The 17,327-nt window shown below is 37.9% G+C and overlaps 1 protein-coding gene and 1 long non-coding RNA gene across 6 annotated transcripts in view; one reads left to right on the top strand and one right to left on the bottom strand.

The window, feature by feature from the left end:
• The window catches only part of LOC105486177 (uncharacterized), a 66,191-nt gene that overhangs the window by 14,347 nt on the left and 34,517 nt on the right, over nucleotides 1–17,327 (top strand). For 2 of the 5 annotated variants that reach the window (XR_011621050.1, XR_011621049.1), the window contains exon 2: nucleotides 7,662–7,716. The exons of the other annotated variants lie outside the window; for them this stretch is intronic. This is a non-coding gene — a long non-coding RNA (uncharacterized lncRNA). The remainder of the gene's footprint in view (nucleotides 1–7,661; nucleotides 7,717–17,327) is intronic. 5 annotated transcript variants of the gene reach the window in all.
• LOC105486176 (fatty acid binding protein 2) lies at nucleotides 2,243–7,134 on the bottom strand. Its single transcript, XM_011748899.2, has 4 exons — nucleotides 7,053–7,134; nucleotides 5,690–5,862; nucleotides 4,553–4,660; nucleotides 2,243–4,110 (listed from the first exon to the last, which is right to left on the bottom strand). The coding sequence occupies exons 1-4, from the start codon at nucleotides 7,117–7,119 to the stop codon at nucleotides 4,060–4,062; spliced, it is 399 nt and encodes a 132-aa protein (XP_011747201.1). The 5' UTR covers nucleotides 7,120–7,134; the 3' UTR covers nucleotides 2,243–4,059.

Genomic DNA, 17,327 nt, shown 5'->3' with positions numbered 1-17,327 from the left:
ATAATGTAAATATTTCCCTCTTCCCATTCTACCTTCCATTATTCTATTGCCCTGTCCCCTGTGACCCACACCAAAAGGGCTGCTTAAGAAAGGAAGGAATCACTAAATGTTATTGAGACGTCATAGAATCTTAGCACTGAAAGAAAATTTAGAGATCTAGTTCAATCCTCTCATTTTAAAGATGATTACATTCCAAAGAGATGAAGAGGCTCTCCCAAAGTCCCCAGCTAGTTATGTCTCAGACTGGACCGGATCTAAGTATTCTCATCTACCAGACCAAGGCTCACTCTCTTACGCAGACTCCATGAGAGGTATTTTAAGAAACGAGTTTTCCCATCTGCTCAGGATATACTTTGCCCCATTTTCTCTACAAGAGAAGGGTACATGTTTGTGTTACATTTGAGTACCAGGTGTGTGCTGGGCATTACACTTGATGTTTTATACATAATACCTCAGTTAGCAACAAGCTCAGAAAATCATTATATTCTCCCCATTTTTCAAATGAGAAAAATTGAGAATCAGAACGTGAATTTTAGTCAGTAAATGGGAAGACAAGAATTTGGGCAAGTCTGTGATTCTAAAACCCAGTCTCTTTCACGATATCATTCCTAAATTTTAGGAAAGCTGAATCAGCCTGTATTTCCTGAACATTGGTCTTGTTTTTGGTCAGCTCTGGGTGATCTTGGGGACTCTTTCCAGGCTGTTTTCTTCAAATTTATGAGGCTTGCTACTGCCTTGGTGTCTTTGCTCCAGGGTGTTTCCTCTGCTTTAAACACGCTTCCCCTAGATATTTCATGAAAAACAGGACCATGTGTTGGATAGGTAACAGGGGATCTGATCATTCAGGGTCTTACAGGTCATTGTAAGAACATTGGCTTTTTCCTCTGAGTGAAAATGGGAGCCATTGCAGCAGTTTGAACAGAGAAGTGACGTATCAGATTTAGGATCCTTCTGGCTGCTGTGTAGAAAAAGAGACTAAAGGGATGGAGTGGGGAAGGTAGAAGTTTGTAGGCTTTTCAGAGAGTTGTAACAGTAATCCAGGAAAAAGATAATGGTGTCTCATACTAAGGTGATAGCAGTGGAAGTGATGGAAAGTGGCTGGATTCTGGAGTTATATGTGTATGTAAATACTATATTTTTAACTTCTTGTTATGGAAAATCTCAAATACATACAAAAGTACTACAGAGATGAGTATAATGAATTCCTATGTTCCTATTCAGTGAACCTATCATGGGTTATGTGTCAGGCACTTTGCAACAGCTGCAGGAATTGCCAACTTGTATCAATCTTCCTCCCCAACCCTAGACTGGGGAGAAAGCAATTTGAAGCAAATCCCAGATACCGTATTGCATGTGTAAATATTTCAGCTTCTACTACTCCAACTGCTTCTGACTGCCCCAACATTCTGCTGTTTACCCTATGGTTTCTGCTTGTTCATAGTTTCAGGTACTCATGACTTCTAATTACTGTTTGCTCTATTTGTCCTCCTTAAGCTTTTTTCCTTCCTATCAACTACTAACTCTGTACTTCTGAAATTCAAACTCTCTAAAAAGAGGTTCTTGTGGGTTCAGTTAGTTGTTTTTTTTCCTTCTACACAGAGCTCATGATCTGGCCCAATTGTGGTCGATTGGCTGCTCTTGGGTCAGGGACCCTCTTTTGGCCAACCGCGGTGGTGTAACGACAAGGTTAGTTTTCCCATAAAAGGGTTATTGAAATGGAAGTCACTTAACATATAATAGGCTGCTCTCCAATACTAATACATAGTGGAAATTTAATTCTAGAAAGGATATAAATGGTGAAAAAAGTAAGTCTGCAATGAGACTAGAAATAGATGTGTCTAATCACTGAGTACCGTTATTTTACAGTCTGACCTGACTCATTTAGAGTGCTATTCTTGGGTGCCACTGAGGAATTAAGCACATTTTTTTTCTTAATATATTTTTGTTTATAACAGGCTGAGTAATAGCATAGATAATAATGATCTAGGCTGAAAGTCAAGACCTACATTTAATTCTTCTGTTCATCATGGACTTTGTACAATATTAGACAAGATAATAAACTTCTTTGTGCCTTTGTCTCTCTCCAGTGAGATTAATACCTACCTTTTCCTGATTCATATATGGTAGACACGTAAGATTAGAGGGATAGAAGCATATTGAGCTTTTATGAAGAGAAGCGTGTGAAAATCTGAATAATTACTATTTCCTATGTGAGGATTTTTATGAAATTATAAAATGAACATAGATTTAAGGTTTTTTTTGTATAAATTTGAGGAGTACAAGTATAGTTTTGTGACATGGGTATATTGCATAGTGGTAAAGTCTGGGCTGTAACCATCGCCCCCTGAATAATGTACATTGTACCCATTAAGTAAGTCCTCATCCCTCACCCCGCCCCCCGGCCAACCCTGCAACTCTTCCAAGTCTCCAGCGTCTATTATTCTACACTCTGGTGTGTCCATGTGTATACATTATTTAGCTCCCACTTATAAGTGAGAAAACACAGTATCAACTTTCAAATATTACACACTGTCTAATCTATTCATTTTCATCAGGTACTCAAACATTTTTCTTCCTACATTTTAATGTATGTGTCATATGTATATACTGCTTAGAACAGTGTGGGGCAAGTAGTAAGAGCTATGTAAATGTTAAACAGTTATCTGCATCAGCGTCAAAAAGAATTTGTCAAAAGTCCAGAGTTGCAGCTGCAAATGCTTAAAATATTTGACCCCTCTCTCCATCCCCTAATATATGCCCTGCTAAAATACAATTACATGAAGCACATAAAATAGTATGTCATGTGAAAATATGAATAAAAGGAAATTTTTTGAGCCCTGGAAAATTGGCAGTGTATATGTTTATGTGAAGAAAACCACCACAACAACAAAAAAGAAAGGGGGTGGTTAAAAATAACATTGATAACTGATATCTCCATTGTTCTCAAAGACTAGTTAGTGGACAGGCTGCATCAGAATCACCAGGAAATTTTCTAGAATTCTTGGTTCTATTAGCGATTCTGATAGAATAGAATAACAGTGGAGATTAAGAATGCAGAAACTGTTTAAGTTTCTCAGATGATCCTGATTTTCAACCAAGCCTGGGAATCACTGATATGTAGAAAAATGTAATACAATAATTTAATTTAACTTAGTACATCATTTATTTCCTGTCATCCTATTCAAAGTGGTATGTATTGGGAAATATCTATCCCCAGGGAAGAGGATTGGGAGGATATCTGTAAAAATCAGAATGACAGTTATCTCTGGATTATGAGTTATGGAAATACTTATTTTACATTTATGTTTCTTATTTCTAAGTTCTCTGGTTGAGCATATATTATTTTTATAATAATAGATATTACTTACAACCAGTGCCAGAAAATTATTCACAACCAGTGCAAGATGTTAAAGAGTCATATGCAACCTATGTTTTCAGTTTATCAAATGTAAAGAAAAAAAGCAACTTGATAGGCTGAGGCAGGAGGATCACTTGAGGCCAGGGATTCAAGACCAGCCTGGGCAATATAGCAAGACCCCATCTCTAAAAAAAAAAAAAAATGAAAAGAAAAGAAAACAAAAATTAGCTGGGCATGGTGAAGTGTACCCATAGTCCTAGCTGCTCAGAAGGCTGAGGCAGGAAGATTGCATGAGTCCAAGAGTTTGAGGTTACAGCGAGCTATGATCTCTCCACTACATTCCAGCCTGAGAGACAGAGGAAGACCCTCTCTCTACCAAAACAATCTGTCAATTCATATTCACATACTTTTTGTTTTAAAAGGCAAGGCTACATATAAAGCAACATGGACACAATATTTATTTTTGTTTTTTAAAATGTCACAAATTCTTTTAGTAAATATATGTCTTAGAGAATATAAAACAAATTAAATCCTAATTAGCTTTTACTTCTTTTGCTTTGGCACGAATGGAAATATACCAATGTTTATAAAAGGACCAATCAGTCAGTAACCTTATACTTGATGGGGTGAAAGAAACAGTTCTGGTACAATATAGATCTTCTGTCCAATTTGTATTTTGGGCTGTGCTCCAAGAATAATGTTCAGTCCTTTTTAAAGATCCTCTTGGCCTCTACTCCTTCATATACGTAAGTCTGAAAGGTGTTAACAAACAGAAGAATTTATCTTTAAGATTTACATCTAAATTAAGAAAAATATTGGTATTATTATCGTTTTATACTATATGAGTTTATACTATTTTTGTATTATATATATTATATGAGTATGAGTTTATACAATTTTTTCTTGTACTTGATAGCAAGATTTTATACAGATATAGGATACAGCCATTTTAAAACGCTTGTTGGTTTGTAGTCGTTTACATTTTCAGTTAAAATAGGCATTGATCATTTGACATATATAAGTTCTCTTTAGTAAATAGGCATCAGAAAATAGCTATACAATATTTTTTAAATCAGTAAGATTTATGAGAAAAGAAGTAGTCTGTTTACTGAAGATCTAGCTCAGCAGTGATAAAAATTATTGTTTTGTAGTAATTTTTGCCTTTTGAAAATAGCTATAAATGTTACAACTCACCTGGACTAGTTCATCGCCTATAATTTCTCGGACAGTATTCAGTTCATTTCCATTGTCTGTCCGTTTGAATTTTCCAACAAGTTTATTTCCCTCAAGGCTCCAGGTCCCCTACATAATAATGATGATAACAATAATGGCATTTATTAGGGTCTTACACATGTCAGGCACTGTTCTGAGTTCTGTAGACACAGTTTTTCATTTAATCTTCATGGTGACCCTATGAAATTGATACTGTTATCCTACTTTACAGAAGAGGAGACTGTAAAATGGCCCAGTGATTCACCTAAAGTCACAGTCAGGATTGAACCTAGACCATTGGGCTACAGAGTATGTGTTGATAACCATTATGCTTGTTTTCTTAAATAATTTCCATATGCTGAATTTTAAGGCAGATGAGCAGGGCTTCTTTCTGAATCTTTCATGTTACATATCCAGAAATATAGTCATGGTTAACTTATTAACATGGTTAATAAGTTTCATAGAGAGGTTAACAACTCTGTGCTTGTTTTAATTTGTGTGATTGTGGAACTAATTAAAGAAAGGCATAACTGATAAAACATTCAGTAGTTAAATTGTCATTACAAACATATGTAATTTAAATAGAAAAATGTTGAGGCTAAAAAAGTTTTTAAAAAATTTGTTGAAAATGATGACTTCCTAAAATGTGTTATCTTAAACGTGAAAAGGTACACTCTCAATGACCTGCACTACATCAAAGCTTGCCATTTGGTAACTCACTCATTTATTCGTTTGTCCATTTCTTTTATTATTTCAACATATTAAATTACTATTACAGTTAAGTTACATATTAACTCTAAAAGCTGCTGTTGCTGTACTGTTTAAAAACACAGTTTTGATTTTTTTTATGAATAGGTCTATACTCAGTCATTCAAAAGATATTTTTTCTAATTCTTATTGTTCGATTCAGATTCTTCACAGATGCATATAAAAATAAAAGTGTAATACTGAGATAACCCTGCCAATTTGTGCAATATATAACATAGACAAACTTCATTGGCTTCTTCAGTAAATGAAGGAGACCTGCATTAATTAAACCAACCAATGAAATAGAGCAGAGATCATTTTAATATTGGGTAGAAAAATCAAGAATGCATTGCTCATAAAAAAAATTCTTACACTGAGTTCAGTTCCGTCTGCTAGGTTGTAATTAAAGGTGACACCAAGTTCAAAAACAACTTCAATGTTTCGAAAAGTGCTTGATTCTTTGACTGTGAATTTATTTCCTTCTTGTGTAATTGTCAGCTTCAAATTGTCATGAGCTGCAAGCTTCCTTTTCCCTAAATTAACACCTGCAAAAGGTAAGACAATGGAGAAAATTAAGTCAAATCCCATAAGAAGCGTTTATTTTTCCAGGTTGTGTTTTGTTTGTTTATTTTGAGGGTGGGAAGAAAACTCGGTAGCATTGCCTTTGCATAAGAGCATTCAGATTGCTTCTATAGAAGTTCAGTTTCAATCAGATCAAGAGAACTGATTAAAGTTGTTTTTCCAAAACTTGAGAAAAATTAAGTACAGTACAGAATTATAGAATCTTAGAGCTGAACAACTTTAATAAGATTAACAAACTGTTCATTTCAGTGTTAAGTAAATTAAGTTCTAGAAATATCAAATGAAGGATTAAAATGTATATTCATATATTTATGAGGAAGCACATATTTAATTCTACATATACCGTATTCTTTTTTCTTAAATGCCCCTTTGTTTTTCATAGTGGCTTTAAAATTTTGAACTTCATAATTCTCTTTGTTTCTTGTGGCATTTCTGACACAAAAATGAGAAAATTAGCAAATGTTATAGCCAAAATCACTGTAAGACTCTACAAATTTTATAAATTTAAACTTAGAATTCCTAAACTGTAAGCTATAATTGATGCAGATTTTTCTTTTAGGGGAATGACACAAATTTGTTTGCCTATCTTATGTAGTATATGGGCTGCCAGAGTATTGGTATCAATTTATAAATCAGTTAAATTAAGCTTCCCTGAAGAAAATACATAGCTTCTCAAGATTATTCCAAAACTTTTGTAAGTTAGAAGAAATAAGAATTAAATCTAACTTATTCAGAGCTATAAATTTTAAGAGAACCTTTTTCCATTACTTTCTTATATGGTCTTTGCTTTTCCATCTCCTAGAATTTAACATTTTCAAATCTGGAAGTTATCATTATACACTACCATTTTCTTACTGTAAACAACAAAAAAGTCATTTTTCAGTTAAAGAGTGAAGGAAACATATCTGGATCTTTTTGGTGTGTTTCAGAGGACAGCACTCAAAGAATCTTTTCTTCCATTAGTGAGATAGTGGATTCTTCCTAATGTAAGAAGTAAGAATATGATTTCCCTTCTCTGAACATCTTCTGGATCCTCACTACCACATTAGGAGCTATCTGTAAGCTATCTGTTATCTCCTAGAGATTTAGGAGTTAGAAAGAAAAATGTTTGTAAGAAAGCAAAGAATAAGCCACAAAGAAATAAAGTCTTTACCCATTTTTTCCATGAACTTATCATAGTTTTCACTCCGGTCTACCTTCCAAGTGCCATTAAATGCCATGATTTCAGTTGAGTCAGCCTCCAGGCAACTAGAGATTCAGGTCTGTCCTTGGGCAAGAATTTATTATATTTCTTATCTTAGAACCAACCCTATACTGTGATGTGGAAGTTTAAAGTTCAGGAAATCACCTAACTACTCTATGTCAAGCAATTAATTCTTATTAATTAATAAGAATTCTTATTAATTAATTCTTAATTAGTTAATTCTCATTCTGTACATTCCTGAGATCTTCTGAAATTCAACTGAATTAAAACATGAGAAGCATACCTATTCTGTCTTCAACTACAGTTTGTGGGCATACTTATTTCAAGAATTAGAATGCATGCTATCAGAAGATTGTTTTTCTAAGTTCAAAGTGCACACTGTGTTGGAGCTAATATAATTTATAGTGTAAGTCAGATAACATCTGGGAAATGAGACCATGACCTGTCTCTTTTTCATAGCAGCAATTATCTTATAAAGTAAGACTTTATGATGAAATACAGTTGAAAAGTTAGTTAATAAGATTCATTTTCTAATATGTCTTTTTGCATTGTGTTTAGCATTGCCAGGAGTTTGGATAAATATCGTGGCACTTGGTACAGTGCATGACACGCAGTAAGTGCTCATTAATTTTTGTCTTGATCCTGAATGGTGATAGGCCACTGAGCAAAATTTCAAGAGGTACAAATGAGGCTGGATAGTATAAAAACTTGCATAAAAGAATTAGCTTTAAACATCTGCTATGTGCAGAGAGAACAAAATCCGGTTTTAGCTGTGCCATTAATTAAAACCACTCCTGGCCGGGCGCGGTGGCTCAAGCCTGTAATCTCAGCACTTTGGGAGGCCGAGACGGGCGGATCACGAGGTCAGGAGATCGAGACCATCCTGGCTAATATGGTGAAACCCCGTCTCTACTAAAAAATACAAAAAACTAGCCGGGCGAGGTGGTGGGCGCCTGTAGTCCCAGCTACTCGGGAGGCTGAGGCAGGAGAATGGCGTAAAGCCGGGAGGCGGAGCTTGCAGTGAGCTGAGATCCGGCCACTGCACTCCAGCCTGGGCGACAAAGCGAGACTCCGTCTCAAAAAAAAAAACAAAAACAAAAAACCACTCCTTCGTTTCAGTCTCACTGCCTCTCATCCCCAAACCCAGTAGAGTCAGAAGCCACAGCTCAGTATGTATGTGTGTTTAGGGTATAGAGGGTAGCTAGAAAGGTACAAAGAAAAGGTCACCATATCTCTCCTTTCCCTACTTCACGCTGCCAACCTGGAACAGGCCAAGCTTGGGGAGGAAACTTGGTGTGAAGTAAAGAGTTTTAATTACTAGTCTTAAGATGTTTATTACTAAAATGAGTCTATTATTGTGATTGAATGTGACCAGATAACATCTTATTAACTAAGGGTCAGGAAAGAAGCTCTAGGGCTTGCCCAAGATATTACTTAGGGTCCAGGGAAGATAAATCTAACAGATTTGAACAGAACATTGGGGAATAGAATCCCGGTTTTTAAATTTTGGTATTATTTTATATTTTGATTTTTAAAAATCTTTTAAACATTTTTGATATTGTTTGATTTTTTTATTTCGAGTTGCCCACTTTTTATTTTATTAAGTAAGCACTTTAAAAAGCAAACTATTTTCTACTAACTCTATTATTTCGTTAAAAAAGAAAAAGAGTTGCCTGGTGCAGTGTTTCTTGCCTGTAATCCCAGCTATTAGAGAGGCTGAGACAAGAGAATCACTTGAGGCCAGGAGTTCGAAACCAACAGTTTGAGGCCAGCCTAAGCAACATAGCGACAATCGGACTCTAAAAATTATAATAAAATAAATTAGCCAGGTATAATGGCACATGCCTGTAGTCCCAGCTACTTGGGAGGCTAAGGCGGGAAGATCTCTTGAGCCAGGAGTTGGAGATTGCAGTGAGTTGTGATCATGCCGGTCCACTCCAGCCTGGGCAACAGACAGACCCCATCTCTAAAAGATAAATAATGTTTTAAATGTCAAAAAAGGAACGAAAAAGAACACACATACACACTTATGAGCTGGGGACAAAGGTCATAATGGGAAGTCCTTTACATTCATAATTTAAGCTTTACTTTCAAAATTGGGTACATTGTGATTTTTTTCTCTTTTTTCAGAGAATTAAAACCTTATCACTTGGGAGCAATCAACCTAATATACTTTCAACTTGGAGGGAAGTAGAAAAGTTTGTTTAAAGCTAAGGACTAATAGTCTTTCAGGTAGTTGACTGGTTATGGTGATTTGTGAACTCTGAAGCCTATGGAGAATGAATCCAATCTTCCTTTCTAGGTCAGAAAAATAGGTATATCTGGTCACTGAAATAGAAATATGGTAGAGTGAAAAGAACATGTGTTTTAGAAACAAAACCCATTGACTTGGGCTTCAGTGCTGACTAAACATACTTACTCTGCAGAATCTTCGTCAGATTACTTAACCTCTCTGAGCCTCAGTGTTCTCATCAATAAAATGAAGGCAATAATAATACCTGATATGCATATTTTATGAACAAATTCCATAAAGCACCCACCTGAACAACTTACAGTAAAAGGTACTCATTAAACCTCTGTTTCTCTCCTAACTCTCTGACAAAGGAAATCTAGGAGCAATAACAATGTTTTAGAAGCATCCAAGGTCTCAAACCACTGTGATATTTTGTTAAGAAAACTCATGTCATTCTGGTGTTTATGAGAAAGTCACCTAAAAGTTACTTAGGTATTTTATGATTTGCACTAGTGATCCACTTGGGACTGGCTATGCCTTGGATTTGCCTGTTAAGGATAGTATTGCACTGTATCACCCTCTGGGAATACATCTTTCCACTATGTGATCTCATAGCGATTGAAATGAAAGTGCCTGACTCAGGAAGGAAGGTTGGCAGGAAGAAACTAAAATGGCTTACCATTTTCACCATGACCTCACCTGTGTCTCATGGCCACTTTAAGCTTCACAGAAGGATCCAAATAGGATCAATGGAAAGCAAACAACGCTTCTTCTCACACAAGCCTGGTAACAAAATAAGCATGTTAAACTTTCAGTCTTAAATTTATATCAGTAGCAGTGACCTAATTTAACATTAGGTAGGACATCCTGTAATCTCTGTAGAGTGGCATCAGTGGTTTTTTTTCCTTAATGCTCAGATTATATTTTTAACATTACACTTTTCCTTCTCCAGCTCCCCGACTCTAGCTCCTCAGTTTTTATCACTTATCTGTAGTCCATCTAGAAAAGAATAAACAGAACTTAGGGGCCAGTTTCCCTACAGATCTTTCCTACTGATGATATGATTGAGCCAACCAGCTAAGGGCAGACCCAGCCCTTTCTTTTCCATTTTGATAGTATTAAAAGACTTGAGTATTGCAGTTCGGGGTCATAAGTGGACTAAGTATATGTGTGCATGTGGATGCAGATGCTATGGAGGTAGAGCTATAGCTATACCCTCTGCCTCTGGGCTCTGCAGTCAACATCGCCCACGGAGTGGTCTGGAAGAAGTGGAAATCAGCAGAAACTCCTGTGGATCCCTATTCCATTCCTCCAAGGGAAAGTACAAACCACAATCCTTAGCATGGTTTACAAAGCTACTACTTAAATCTCCGGTTGCTTTTTCCATTCCCTACTGTGTACTACAAGATCTAGATCTATTAAACTTCTTGCAGTCCCCAGTCCTCTGAATGTCCATGCCTCTGCTGCTTCAGGTCTCAGCTTGAATGCTGATTGCTCAAAGATTCTTGCCTTGAACTACCAAGATTGAGTCAGGCAACCCTTCTTCTCTCAGGTGAGACCCTCTAAAGGTCTCAGAGTAGCTCATAAAAGACACAGCTGATTCATAATAACCAAAGGAATATTGTTATCATGAAGTCCAGCGACATCATTAGCAAGGGCAGTAGGGTGTTAAAATCTCATCTCAAAGGAATAATGTTCTAGAGATCAAAAAATCCTTTTACCCCATTGTATAATAGAAGGGAGTGTGCTTGTAGAGTATTATTCTTCATATATCCTTATGGTGAAATAGCATTTTAAGGCATATTCTAATCATCTCAGAATTTGTGTATCCTATTTTTTTTATCTCAAGTTGTTTAGCTTTTTGTGTGTCAAAAAATAGAAGTCTCTATCAGAGCTATATGAGAGAAGGATTTGAGGGACACATAGAAGGGGTAACAGGAAAGTCTTAAGGTTACTGTCAAATCCCTAGCAGTGAATGGGGAATGAGAAAGAATTCTAAAGTTGGCCGACAAAGCTTATTTCATTCTGTTTTAATGATTAGCCTCTAAATTTTAGAAATATGATGACCTATTTAATTAGGTTTTAGATTTTGTATCTGGGATGATTGGTTGGTTTTCTTTCAAAGAGATGATAAATGTACAGCAGTGTGCGGAAGAATGTCTACCATAGAGTGGTGAGTGTGGCTTACTAATTCTCATTAATAACAAAACAGCTTAAGAAAACAGCCATTTTAGAAGATTCATGTGCCCATTGAATGATTTTGCATGAAGGATTTATGACTCCTTCTTAGTAGTCTGTGTTTATTCCCAAAATGATGAGTCCCTTTCAAGCAATGTAGATAGGAGGTTGTTCATCTCCTGTGCCCCTCATACCACAGGTAGAAAGAGATGGGTTTGCATTATCATAGCTCCCTACTGCCACATCCAAACCAGTATGTTTCTGCCTTTTTCCAAATAAAATACTGTTTTTTGAGGCCACTCCCATTTGGCTGTGGTCCAGCCTACTTCATCATTGTTATCTGCCATCCACTCCCTCTAGCATTATCATCTACCATCTATCACTGAAAATCTTGGTACTTGGCTCACCATTATCTGTGTCCTGCCCTCATCCTGAGTGACCTCAAAGTCCATGTGGATAAGCCACTTGTCAGTCTGGCTTCACAGCTCCTTAGCCCCCTCATATCTAATGACCTTTACTTCTTTTATGCTTTATCCACTTACATCCAGGGCTGTGTCCTGTGATCTTTCATCATTAAAGCTGCTCCTTCTGTTGTATTTAACATGCCACTCTGACCACAGCTTTCCATGCTCTCAGCTCCTTTATTTTCTCCTGCACATTAGTTGTTGGCTTGGAGAGAAATTTTCTCAGTTGTTGCCTCTATTTTCTCTCAAGTTAAAGCCCCCTCCTGTTTTATTTAAATTCTCTATTCAATTGATACCCTGTTTCCAATTTTAAAACTCCCTCACTTTTTCCTGCACTGACCTAGCTGCTATTAGGCATGCATGGTTTCTAGTCTTAGACTAATTATCAGCACTCCCTGGCAAGACTTCTGTGTATTTCAATCAGCTTCCTCCACATTTGCAACAATGGCTGTGCCTTTGATCACCCTCCTGTAGCCTTTTACCCTTGCCCTCAGCAGACAACCTGCACATTACTTCACAGAGGAAATAAACTATCAAACAATTCCCTCAATTTATGCCTTCTCAATTACAGAGTTACCTGCTATTACTTTCTTTACTCCTATTAGTTGTTACACTTATGTATGAGGTTGTTTTTGCATTGCTATAAAGAAATACCTGAGACAGGGTAATTTATAAAGAAAAGAGGTTTAATTTGCTCATGATTGTGTAGGCTATACAGGAAGCATGGTGACGTGTACTTCTGGGGAGGCCTCAGGAAGCTTCCGATCATGGCAGAAGGCAAAGGAGAGCAGGCACATCACATGGCAAAAGCAGGAGCAAGCGAGAGGGGGAAAGTGCCACATACTTTTAAATGACCAGATTTCATGAAAACTCACTATTGCGAGGACAGTGTCAATGGAATGGTAAACCATTCATGAGAAATCTGCCCCCATGAGCCACTCACCTCTTACCAGGCCTCACCTCCAACATTGGGGATTACATTTCAACATAAGATTTGGGTGGGGACAACATCGAACCATATCAACCCACTTTTTTCTTTCAACATATATTTTAATTCCTACTATGGTCTAGGCACTGTGCCACATTATAAACAGAAAGATAAACACAGTTTCAGTCAAGGGAAAGCAAGGCTTGAAATTGCAACAGTGTGTCACACGTAAAGTTTTTTTTTTTTTTTTGGTTTTGTATTTTTTTTTTCCTGTTTCTTATCACCCCCTCTTTCTTTTTTATGTATTTGCTTATTTGGGTGAGGTGAGATGTGAAGACGATCAAGTCTCTCCCATTAGACATGAAGATACCTAAATTCTGTTGACATTTCTAGAACCTACTCAATCTTTCTCCTTCTCTTTATAGCCAGGCTTCTTGAAAAAATAATCTGTACTTTTTGTCTTCACATGCTTATCCTTCATTAATACCTCAATCTACTGCAACGTGGCTTTCATATTCACCAGTCCACTGAAACTACTCATTAAGGTCATAGATGAATTTTTAGTTGTCAAACCCAATGCACATCCTGGCCCTTATTTTATGTCATTGTACCATTGACATTGCTATGGGAGCTTACACCATCCTCCTATATGTAATTAATAACTGATGTCTGGCTTATCTGTTTAGTAATAGATGTATGTGTTTAACGGTGCCAGTAAATGTAGGGTGCTAATTCCTTCCTCACCAGTGGGGTGCATGAGACGCTATTGAAACAATTGGCAGCACAAATGGAACGGAGCAACCCTCATGCAGGACACCAGCTCAACTTGATCTACCTGCTGTCGGCTGATGGTTCCGTAACACATCAGCAGTCACCTGGGTCAGAACCATGAGCTGACGATGGGCCTTCCCTTTGGTCTGCACAGTGTTTTGTGGTCTTCAGGTGTTGTCATCTTCTCCCATACTAAAATGCTCTCATCTCCTAGACATGAATGTTTAATTGCACCCCAGCATGACATTTGACCTGTGCTTAGCAGGCAGTTTTGAGGCCCTGGCTTATTAATGAACAAAAGCACAGCACATAAGCCAACACTTAAGTCCTAATTAGCAAGAATCAGGCTGTATCTCTGTAGTCCCTGCATCTACTCTGGTCACCATCTCTGTATGCTTAGGGCAGCCATGTGAACATTATTTATTATTGTACACTCTAAGACAATAGTTATTATGTAGGCAGAAGTAGTGGCCTTGTTTGTTTCTTGTGCTGCTGCTCCCCTTGCTGCTGTCCCATGCACCCTCCTGACGAGGTATACATCTATGGTGCCTCATGGTTCAGGCACTGATGAGTAAAGAAAATGGGAAGAAAGAGTTTGATATTAGCCCCTACCGAAGCATATGAAGAAGCGTCTCAGCTGCTTTCATTGAAAAATTCCTAGTGAGTGTGTGGGCTTTTCTGATCACTGCTGCTTCTCAGCATGTCAGAAGTCTAATCTTCGGACTGCAAGTCTTGACGGCCTTAGACATAATGGCCTTACTGCATGTGGAGCTAACCCCAGGAAGATGGAGTGGCACTCTCTGGAGGATTAGGTGGTCTCCTCCAATGTGGGTTGGTGGGCTCCTGAACTCTTTCCTTTAACCATGCAGAGTCTACACTGCCGGTGGTCATGTGCCACAACTCTATAGATGCAGAAACTCAAAATATTCAAAATATTCTGAAACAGTTTCCGTTGAAAGGAAAGAGAAAAGCAGTCAGGTGCCATGCTCTGGTCAAGAGAACTAGTAGATGGCTCACAAGAACACTCTGTCGCTACTGCCTGTGCCTCTGTCACAATAAATATCCTGATCCTTCAGTTTTAAAGGTGCAGGGCCATTTTCCTCCTTTTCTTACTGGTAGTTCTCAAGATAACTGTATGATATGCTGGGAATGCAATATCCTGATAATCAGGTGACATTGGTCAGAACAGCCCAGGCTCTTATAGTCCCTGCTCGAAACAGAATGGCCTTTAATGCTTGTGTCCAGCAAACCACATCCCGGGAGAAAACCCAAGGTGGGCTGCTTTCTAGGGTCCCTCAGTTGTAGTGCAAGTGAAGCATTTATGGTCAAAACTCCATCCATCTGCTCTGGGTAGCCTTCCTGATCTTGTGATAGCGGTTCATATTGAATCCTAGACTTCTGTTGTCTTTTGTTTGCTATTTGTAAGTAATACATTCACTTCATGGAATTTATGTATGAATGTGTTTGGTCTCATTGTACTCAGAAAAGTTGGTAGCCATTGCACAGTGAACCCGCTTCATAATTGGTGAAAACACCTATGGCCCCCTTGTGCCACAGCAAGGAGGTTAATTCAGCCAAACATAAACTTCATGTTTGTAAAACCCTGTAGCACAATTATTGCCATGTGGGAGGCCTTTAACAATGGTGATGCTGATTTGAAGAACTCTGAAGGAAGAAATTTATACAAATGGGTTGGGTAAATGGGAGTCCCTCCTAACTTAAAGCAACCCTTACTCCCCTCCACCTAAAAAGAGTGGAGAGGCCGGGCATGGTGGCTCAGGCTTGTAATCCTAGTACTTTGGAAGGCTGAGGTGGGCAGATCACAAGGTCAAGGGTTCAAGACCAGCCTGACCAACATGGGGAAGCCACATCCCTACTAAAAATACAAAAATTAGCCGGACGTGGTGGCGGGCACCTGTAATCCCAGCTACTTGGGAGGCTGAGGCAGGAGAATCGCTTGAACCTGGGAGGTGGAGGTTGCAGTGAGTCGAGACCATGCCACTGCACTCCAGCCTGGGTGACAGGGCAAGACTCCAGCTCAGGGGAAAAAAAAAAAAGTGGATAAGAACTGAAACAGGTTTAAAATTTCACCTAATTGGAAATGCAAAGTTTACAAAAATAATATTTAAAATAAAAGGTTAAATGAGTGCTCATTGAATTTTATGCCTCCACAAAATAGGTTGTGAATTAACTTCTACATTTGTTGAAAGCCACCAAAGTTGGGAAGCCTCTGTGTCTGAAATTCACATGTGGCTCAAATAAGAATTATACCTGGGGATACCCCAAAGTTTAAATATTGTATCCCCTATGATATTATGAGGAATTACTGTATATAAAACAGGTAGTCTTCCTTTAACTCTGAAAATCATATTATCTTGTCTAAATTCTCCATAACGCATCACTCTGCAGTAGTATCCTATAGTGGACATAGGTTTCCTGACCAATGAGCACTAAAATTAAGTGTGCGACTCACCTATGTTCTTATCAAAATGGAAATCCTCAAATCCCACCAGTTAGAATAACATGACAGAATGTCAGATTTTTGGAATATATAAGTTTTCTGTAAGGTTATTAGGTATTGATTCCATTTTATTAATAGATATAAATATATTTAGATACCTGTTTCTCCTGTGTTTTAGTATTAATAGGTTGTGTCTTTTAATTCATCCAGTTGGTCTAAGTTACCAAGTTTGTGGGTTATGGAGATTGTAATTTTCTTTATTATTTTATCATCCATGGGCTCTCTAATATAAAGGCCTCTTTTAATTCTTATATTATTAGGTTGGTGCAAAAGTAATTGTGGTTTTGGACCATGAATTTTAAATTTTTGTAACTATGCTGCAACACATCTTTATTAATCAAAATAGAACCCATTACAATGGGCTGGGTGCAGTGGCTCACGCCTGTAATCCCAGCACTTTGGGAGGCTGAGGCGGGCGGATCAGGAGGTCAGGAGTTTGAGACCAGCCTGATCAACATGATGAAATCCCGTCTCTACTAAAAACACAAAAATTAGCTGGGCGTGGTGGCATGTGCCTGTAATCCCAGCTACTCAAGAGGCTGAGGCAGGAGAATCTCTTGAACCCAGGAGGCAGAGGTTGCAGTGAGCCGAGATTGCACCTTTGTACTCTGGCCTGGGCAACAGAGTGAGACTCTGTCTAAAAAAAAAAAAAAAAAAAAGAAAAGAAACCATTACAATGAACACATTTTTGCCAATGAGAAATAAACTTGTTTATTCCATGCTTTCAGGGGTCGATGAATTCTTGGAAAGCATTTTCTGTAACCTGCTGGTTGTGTAAGTGTTTTCCCTGCAAAAAGTTGTCAAGATGCTTAAAGAAGTGGTAGTTGGTTGGCGAGAGGTCAGATGAATATGGCAGATGAGACAAAACTTCATAGCCCAGTTTATTCAACTTTTGAAGCCCTGGTTGTATGACATGTGGTCAGGCGTTGTGGAGAACTGGGCCCTTCCTGTTGACCAGTGCTGGCTCCATGTGCTGCAGTTTTCCATGCATCTCATCGATTAGCTTGGCATGCTTCTCAGATGTAATGATTTCACCAGGATTCAAAAACTGTAGTGGATCAGAAGACCGGCAGCTGACCACCAAACAGTGACCATGACCTTTTTTTGGTGCAAGTTTGACTTTGAGAAG

The sequence above is a fragment of the Macaca nemestrina genome, chromosome 3 (genome assembly GCF_043159975.1).
Source record: "Macaca nemestrina isolate mMacNem1 chromosome 3, mMacNem.hap1, whole genome shotgun sequence".
Taxonomy (NCBI): domain Eukaryota; kingdom Metazoa; phylum Chordata; class Mammalia; order Primates; family Cercopithecidae; genus Macaca; species Macaca nemestrina.
This window is presented reverse-complemented; position numbering and strand designations above follow the sequence as displayed.

What these genes read in the sequence shown, in the direction of transcription:
- LOC105486176 (XM_011748899.2), bottom strand. Translation starts at nt 7,119, where the DNA reads ATGGCATTTAATGGCACTTGGAAGGTAGACCGGAGTGAAAACTATGAT. An exon ending in TAAGTTCATGGAAAAAATGG is followed by an intron (nt 5,863 to 7,052) that starts GTAAAGACTTTA and finishes TACCTTTTGCAG; the next exon opens with GTGTTAATTTAGGGAAAAGG. An exon ending in TAGGCGATGAACTAGTCCAG is followed by an intron (nt 4,111 to 4,552) that starts GTGAGTTGTAAC and finishes AACACCTTTCAG; the next exon opens with ACTTACGTATATGAAGGAGT.